The sequence below is a fragment of the Ascaphus truei genome, chromosome 3 (genome assembly GCF_040206685.1).
Source record: "Ascaphus truei isolate aAscTru1 chromosome 3, aAscTru1.hap1, whole genome shotgun sequence".
NCBI lineage: Eukaryota > Metazoa > Chordata > Amphibia > Anura > Ascaphidae > Ascaphus > Ascaphus truei.
In genome coordinates this window covers 61,525,683-61,534,380 of record NC_134485.1, presented here as the reverse complement: position 1 = coordinate 61,534,380, position 8,698 = coordinate 61,525,683, and the positions used below count along the sequence as shown (strand labels likewise).

The 8,698-nt window shown below is 38.8% G+C and overlaps 1 protein-coding gene across 3 annotated transcripts in view; it reads right to left on the bottom strand.

Moving 5' to 3' along the window:
• Positions 1-232: 232 nt before the first annotated feature.
• ZRSR2 (zinc finger CCCH-type, RNA binding motif and serine/arginine rich 2) overlaps positions 233-8,698 on the bottom strand; it is a 30,625-nt gene continuing 22,159 nt past the window's right edge. For 2 of the 3 annotated variants that reach the window (XM_075594120.1, XM_075594122.1), the window contains exons 9-12: positions 8,572-8,627; positions 7,309-7,418; positions 5,979-6,407; positions 233-638 (exon numbers count right to left, since the gene is read on the bottom strand). In XM_075594120.1, the coding sequence (XP_075450235.1) occupies positions 5,995-6,407; positions 7,309-7,418; positions 8,572-8,627 (579 nt within the window). In that variant the 3' untranslated portion in view covers positions 233-638; positions 5,979-5,994. Of the gene's footprint in view, positions 639-2,158; positions 2,323-5,978; positions 6,408-7,308; positions 7,419-8,571; positions 8,628-8,698 lie in introns of all 3 variants that reach the window. The other variant, XR_012800405.1, reaches the window with a different exon arrangement.

Here is an 8,698-nt window from a genome sequence, read left to right as displayed (position 1 = left end):
CAAACTCCAAAAACGGGGTCTTATTTCTGAAATATGAATGGCGCGTCGCCATCTTCTTTACGACAACGCTATTTTTATTACTGTGTCTAATCTCCAAATCAGGCACCTGGAGTTTAGATTTCAGAAAACAAATCTCTGCATCGTCACTCATGCCAAGACCAACAATTAAATATTGTGCTACGCATGATAAGAACCAGAAATGGAATAGGACACAAACACAAAATAAAAGTACTCATTTCAAACAGGAATTTTATTTTAAAAGTATTTACATTTTCTCATACAAATGTACAAAAGTTTCGACCACTTCTCACATCCTGAAGATCTACAATGTTGTAGTTCTACATTCGGTCATTCTCTTAATGTTTTCCAATGCAGAAAGTTTCCTCTCGGACAGTTATCTCTGTAATGTAATAAATTAAAAACTAGGGCAGAATTGAAATATGTGTATTAGTGGCCATAACTATACCGGTAAACAATTGCAGTATCTCTGGTTGTACAAACTGAATGGATAAAGGATTATTTTTAAACCGATTCCAGTAATGGTTTTCCTGAAATGGAGACGCACAGCATACACTGCACTTCATGGATGAAGATTTCTGTCATCAAGGCAATCCTGTCATTTGTCTTCACTGGTATATCTGCAAAACAATTATAAAATGTTTGAGAACACCATTGGGCTCAACTAAAATGAGTCTCTGGGCTCGATAATTGTATCCAATAGGAATTTGCCAAAGAGCCTGCCTACAAGGTCCTGCATATCATTTGATAATGAAAGATTGCAATGTATCAACTTTTCAGTGAAGGAGACTGTTGAAGGTTCATTTAGAATAATGGCTCGATCTGTCACCATGCGAGTCATTCTGGTCAAAGATGAAGTGTCTAAAATTCCTTCAAAGCTGTGTTAACATCTTTACCTAAATATATGTAACAAAACCACTCTGAAGCCTGACTAGCTATGCAGCAACAAAAGACAAATGCCCAATGCCACATCCAATGTGCCCAAAACACACAGTAAAATACTTCAATATTCTCGTGAGTAAGGGTCATTTAGTTAAACCCTTTGGCCAAAGCATTATAAGCCTGCAAGCCCCGTCACGGCATCACCAGTAAGCAGGTCCTAACACTAACTGTTACAATTCTCATTTACCTCTGCTGTAGGGAGAATGACCACGGTGGGTGTGTCCACACAGAAACATGAAAAAACCTGCTACTTAAAAAATGGGGTGGGGTGAGCTTAAACCCTGGGAGGAGGGACCACTAACCTCCAAAACAACCGATACCAGTTGAAAATTAAAATGCATAAACAATCCCAGCAAGCTGAAAACCCCAAAACACATCATATATACAGTACATGATGTGGTGGGTTTGGGGGTTTTGAGCTTGCTGGGGTTGTGTTTACTAGATATGCAGCATCCAGTAATTCCACCTTTCCGGTCTTTAAAGATGAATCATTCAGTAACCTGAAACCATAGAGCTACTACATCCTGTAGTACACCCATCACCTCTATCAATAAAAAGGGTCTATGTTACGTAGCAAAACAAACAACATTGTTCTATTACATACAAATACAGCAAAAACAATGTTTTATCAATGTTTATAAAGGATTATGGTCCGTATTTACTAAGCTTCACTTGAGTGGGCTGAAAGGCGTTTTGTGGAATATCTATTGCTTGGTAAATATGGGCCTACACGCATCGTTATTTTAGATCTTATCAGCTAAAAACGTTTTAATCCTTCATGCCGGAGAGTCAATGCCACCTCCGTGGCCACAGACTCTCCGGCACTAGCGGTCGCGTGATCAGTTCCTGACTCCGGTTACCGGAAGAGAAGGGGCCCTGCCCTTCTGTTTTGTTCGTGGTCAGCACTGCTGTGAAGCACTGATCGCAAATGCCGCTTAGAAAACGAGCAAAAGGCAATAAACATACAGCGTACATCATAAACCCCCCCCCCCCCCCCTGAGGTCATAGTCACATATGCTATATGCCAATAGGGCACCGAAAGGATTGATGGATTCATTTTGTACATTTTCTACTTTCTATGTAGCCCACAAAGACAGAAATAAGAAGGATACGTTAAAGGAATAATACAATAGAGAACTTGTTTCAAAAAGCTGCAGCTATAGATCAATTTCATTAAATAAGCTTTAGTATATTTTACCTCCACAGAACTTAATACAAGATGCAGCAGAGCTGCTGAGAATGTGATGTGGACCAGCAGTTTTCACATAAAGTAATTCATTTGAGGATTATCAGAGTTTCAAGAAAAACAAGAGCCTTTGTTTCCCAAATTGCCTTATTGAAGAGTGACTGTGGTTCAGGCAGCTGGATGCACAAATGGAGAGAGACATATTCCACACAATTAAATGTGTTTAAATTAGCGATTTTGGGGGATAATATAAAGCAAATAACTGGTTTATATATCACATTCGGACTTTATTGAAAGTTAAATGTATTGTATGTCTTTATTTATATAGCACCAAAAGTGTACTCGGCGCTTCACAAAGAATACAGTACAGGGAATTAAAATTATACAAAAAGTGCAGCAAAATCAGACAATAGGAAAGGAAATCCCTGCTCCGAAGAGCTTACAATCTAAGAGGTATGGTGGGAGACTTACAGAGACAGCAGGTGAGGGAATAAGTGCTGTGTATGGCAGTGCTCGGCCACAATGGGTGGTAGGAGTGGCTGAGTGTGGGACAGTAACCATGAGTGCAGGCTGTTGGGATGCTTAACTTGTGGGGTGTTTATTGCAAGCTTTCACTAAATAACCTTCCTGACGCCTCAATTTTTTACCATGGTAATCTTTTCTAATGTTGCTGCAATAATGGCACTCTCAGGCAATCCTTGTCTCTAACCATCTATCACTTTACTGGCTCCCCTGTGGAGTTCCTTTTATTTTCTTCCAATCTCTACACTCCTGGGTGCCTTATATTTCAAGATAATCTTTCTTGAAGGTGAAATTTCCCAAAACATTATACGTCCCCCCCCCACGCAGTTTGTGAACCCCAGTGATAATTACAGAAATTCCATCGTTTTTCCATGACAACCTTCTTGAATCCAAACCAGTCTTTTCTTAAATATCCAATACAATTTATATTGACCAATTCCATATCTTTTGAAACAATGATATATGAATTAGACTATGAATTAGACAAAGAATGATTAATTAAGAGTCAGGGTATGTGCAAAAGTAATTGAACCCTGGTTTTATCAGCTAAATTAAAGGGGATAATTAGAATCAAGTGTTTAAATAATTAGGTAGATCTTCAGGGGTGAGTTTGGGAGGCCCCACTAAATAAAGATCAGAAACTGAAGAACCTTATCCCAACCGTCAAGCATGGTGGTGGGAGTGTGATGGTTTGAGGCTGGTTTGCTGCCTCAGGACCTGGATGGTTTGCCATCATTGACACAATCATGAATTCTGCATTGAATCAGAATATTCTAGAGGAAAATGTCAGGCCATCCATCCATGAGCTGAAGCGAAAGTGGGTTATGCAGCAAGACAATGATCCTAAACATACAAGCAGATCTACAAAAGAACGGTTGCAGAAGAAGAAATCCCCCCTTTTAGAATGACCTAGTCAAAGTTGGGACCTAAACACCATTGAAATGTTGTGGCAGAACCTGAAGCGAGCGGTCCATGCAAGGAAGCCCTCAAATGTCACAGAGTTGATTCAGTTCTGCAAGGAGGAAAGGGTCAGAATTTCTCAAAACCGATGTGAGAGACTGACCAGCAGTTTCAGGAAATGGTTAGTTGACGTCATCGCTGCTCAAGAGGGTGCCACCAGGTACTGAACGTAAAGGTTCGCATACTTTTTCAAACTTGGATGCTGAATGTTGAATCATTTGTGGATAAATAAATGTTGAAAAAGTACCATGTTTGTGTGTCATTTGTTTTCTCAGGTTAACTTTAACTATTATTAGGACTTGGATTAAGCGCTAATAACATTTTAGGTTTGAAATATGTGAAAATCCTAAGGGGTTCAAAAACTTTTTTCACATACATACATAAATAAATAATGGTGGTCGCACACACAAAGGGGATAAGGCACCTTTCCTAGAGGCAGTCGTGGTGCATGGTAAAGGAGATAAGCAATAGTCAGAATAAGATCACAAGTGATCTATATTACCGGCACAACACTAAGTTAGGGCAAAAAAATAACATTTATTACATCCAAAATGCACACAAGCCCAACGTTTTGGACCGAAACATCGGATTTGTGTGCATTTTGGGAGTAATAAAAAAAATGTTTTGCCCTAACATAGTGGTGTGTCGGTAATATAGATCACTTGTGAGATATATATAGATCTATATATCCATATATTTGTTCCCATCATTTTGTTAAAGAAGACCACCTGAATCCAAGACTACAGTTTATTAATGCCAAGTGTAACTTAAGATAGGTTCTCTCTTCAGGGATCTCTGGGATGCATATTGACAATATCAGAATGCGTTCCAAGTTTACCCATTGATACTAATGGATTCAAAGGCTACTTCAAGTGGCCCTTTGTAGAGACGTCTTGTTTTTTCACGAATGAAACCATTCAGAGTCAAGTGGTCCTTATCCAGAACTCGGTTTATGGAAGGCAAGTCTCCGGCTGCTGCTTCCTGAAATCTAGTTCTGTCAGTACCATTGCTTTCCCATTCATTTAACAAAATACATTCCTCCGATATGTAAGCTACATAAAAACACATTTTCCAAAAAAATAAATTTCAGAGAGTTAAACATTTTGTTCAACATTAAATCAAACTGAGCCAATAGCAGTGACCTACTTAAAGCAGAAATTCCCTCTACTCGCTATAAACAAATGACATGCCTTACTTTTAACCGCTGTCAAGTCTCTTCTTAACTGCTGTTTTTAGCAATCCTTCTCTTTTTAAATTCTGGAGATGTTAGTTGCTGAAAACTTGCCTTCCTGAAGTTAAAATGACCACTGCCATTTACGCAATAGGACAAGCAGGTTGTCATGGTAACGGCGGATTAATAAACGACTTAAAAAATATAACAAAAACGGAATAAGAGCAGCTCAACATGAACTATCAGATTATGTTATGACCTCGTTTTTTGTTTATTCCCCAAAAAGCCTTCTATAAATGTTCTTATATGGCCCCAAGCATATCCTGTTCAAAATAAAGTTGACAAAATCCTGATCCCCTTAATCTGTCACTTCGAAGGTTACCATGGTAACCGTTACACTGCACTGGGTTCTGGGTGAAGCCATTAAATATCTCCGACGCTAAAATAAAATGCAAAAAAAGGATAAACTGTTGCTTTTAACTAGGAGGCTTACAAAAAATAAAAAATGAAGGATGTAGAAGTCTTCTTAAAAATTATTATAATTTATTTTTTTTAAAGAGTGGTTTTGACTGCCTTTATGTCTGCCTTATCCTCGTCCTTTTGCTCTTCGATTCTTAGACTGAAGGCAAGGGTGCAGCAGACAATTCCAATTATTCCTCACTAGCATTTAAAAACAAAAATATGGGAAAATTACAAGTTCAAAATATGTATATACTATATACACTTACTATAATTTGTATATATTTTTTTGCAAACATAAGTTTTAAGTTTGAACCTCCAGTAATAAACCAACCACTGCAATACGTTCACTCCTAAGCAGGGCAATGCTATATTTCCAATGCCCTTCACTCTTTTTGTATGTACCAGTTTTATTATTAATAAAATTAAATTGCTCTAAAATGTGGTTTCTGGTGTTTATCCCAATATTGTACTAAGATTTCTTTGCATACTGCATTTTATTCTTCAGATTGTCAAGTGCTGAGGGCACAGCCAGCAAAAATAAATAATATTATATACATCCCATGTGTGATGCCACCAAAAGAAAGAATGAGAGATCTGGCAGCAGGACATACACGGCCCATGGACTAGAAGGGATCAAAGTAGTATGCTACCTCTGTGAACTAGCACCAAGTACCAGGACATTGTCACTACTGGATATATCTAGCATATGCAATGTACCTCGTCAGATTGCTATTTATTTCGGGCTCTCTGAGCTCCTTCCTCTGCTTTTTGATCGTTTTCTGCTGCGGCTTCTGGATCTGGAAGAACTAAGGCTTCTGCGCTTAGCTTTTTTCTTGTCCCGCCGGCGTGAACTTTTTTCCCGGCTTCGCGACCGGTGCCTCTTCTTGCTTTTCTGATGGCTGTTTTTTTTCCTCTTGGATTCCCCATTTCTTTTGTGAGAGTAGTCTGGACTAGGGCTGTGGTATCTTCTAGAGCGTCCGTGATCATCACGGCGACCCGTGCGTTCCCTCCTCTCGGATGTGTCGGTCCTACTGGGCGACATGTGAATGTCCCGGTTGGCCTCCCAAAATTCATTGTTTGGGTTTTTGAACACATGGAGGAAATTGCAGTTCTTTCCCCGAGGACACTTTTGCCTTTCAAACAATCCTGGAAAAAAAAAAAATCTGATATAAAAGGCAACGGTAATACAGTTTTCACCACAGTATATATAGCATGTGTTGTAATAAGAGCAAATATAATGAAGGTATTGAAATTCATTCTCAGAATAAAGTAAGACTGGAGATTTTAAGTAAACGAGGAGTTGTCCTTATGCTACATTTCATCCTTTGTTTGATTATGAAAACATAGTCATCTTGTATATAATTTCGTGGTGAAAAGGCAAAAAAACAAAAATGGACATGAAAAGTGAGCCTCCAATATTTACAATCACCTGGAAATGTATTTGACTTTAATCAAAGGTTGTATTTGTGATTACATGTAAATGAGTGGGGAGGGAAGGAAGGGGTTGCTATTTAAAAAGTTGGCGCACCCCTGGGGTTAATCTATTCAGTCATTTTCATAAGATAAATTACCGATCAAAAACCATTCAATCCATGTAATTAACACTGCATGACAAAACGAGTTTAAGCATTCAGCTTTGGCACAACCTCATACAGGCTGCTTGTTTCTTGATCAAATATTACAGATGTAGCAGATGTTATTTCCCCGGTTACAAAAAAAAATTAAAAAAGTCTTTTCTCCATAACCTGTCGAGTTTTTTTTTATACTTGACTAGCGCTGTGGACCTTTCCTATTTTAAAATTAATATATCTATAAATTGGAACTAGAGTGGCGTTCCCTAGTACAACGCGCACTTTACCAATTAAGATAGTAGACATTATATACCATCTTTTAGCAAGAGGTTTTGAAGCTGATCCAACCATTACATTTTGTTTATACTACTGTTAAATAAAGTGGCAGCGTGAACGGGCGCAATAACGTCTGCTGCATCACACACACTACACCCATTTTAAAGATACTGTATGAAGAACCCTGTGCGACCACTTACCACATATAGCCGTTTTCCACCTAGTTACTGGTGAGAATTCACATTGAAGCTGTCGAGATGCATACCAGCGGCCGTTAAACAGGGAAAAGGCCTGCAAACATTCCTCCTCCCTGCAACATAGAAATACACTTGTAGCAGGAAATCCATACACTAAAAAGTGTACAGAAATAAAAATATCACGTGTGAGCACACGGACATGTCGGACAGGTCTGCGACCCCGCTTTTCACCATTACCTCTTAGGCTGCGGTCCCACTAACTACTACACGATCAAGCCCCGCCCCCCAGTTACTCCGGTCCCAGTTCCTACCTTGTCGCGCACCTTTCCTCAGCTGTTTTGACCTTGTGAGAGTGTGAGGCTGGTTTACTGGCTTTGCAAAGTGAATAGGTAAAATAAAGTAAAACTACATCACAGCTAAAGCGTGCTCTTGAAATTAGCAATTGAAGTGAAAGCACTCAGCCACAAACCTTACTGCAATTCTAAGGCATTGGTAACAAAACAATACTTTTTTAGGTGCTAGTGTGATGCTGCAGTCATAGTTTCAGTAATAAAGACCGACTTATAAAGAAGCATTTTTTTTTTTTTTTAAAGTACCAGCTGTTTCGTTTTATTTTGGGAATACTTTACTTCTAATTTTAAAATTATTTTTTTTTATGCTGTTCTGCCTCTAGGGTTTCTGTTTCAAAAGGGTACATTTTAACTCACAGTTCCACTGATTTTATTTTTTTAGTTGGATGCAAAACATTTTCAGCATCTTAAATATCAAGAACAAAACAAAATCATAGTAATCGTAGTAACATTCAGAAAAAATGGCTTTATAGCTCCCACTTATCCAACCACTGCTGTAGTTTAGCTCCAAAACAAAATCATACAGAATTATTGAAAATTACTTGTGATAAATTCTAACGGTCACTAAACTACTCAAGTGTCGTGTGTCATGTTTGTGTCGTGTGTGTGTTTGTGTCGTGTGTTTGTGTAACAGGAAAAGAGTATCCATTTGCCAAGTGGTTCTTAACTACAGTCCTAAAGACCCCCTCAACAGGTCAGGTTTTGAGGATATTCCAGCTCCAGCACAGGTGGCTCAATTAGTGGTTCAGTCTTTGACTGAGCCACCTGTGCTGAAGGGCTATCCTGAAAACCTGACCCGTTGAGGGGCCATGAGGACCCTTCATTAGCCAGATCTCCAACAATGCTGACCAATCCTCCAGAGAAGCGAAGACGGAGGTTGGTACAAAGCCTAGAAAGGTAAAAGCAAAATGCTTACGTATGGTACTGGATATACACGTTCCCTCTTAAGTGAGGCTCACAATTGCAGCTGACCTAAAAGAAAAAAAGATTTTCATTAACAGAAGTAGGTTTCAAACCAGTGCTATATATAGTGCCATGTGCAT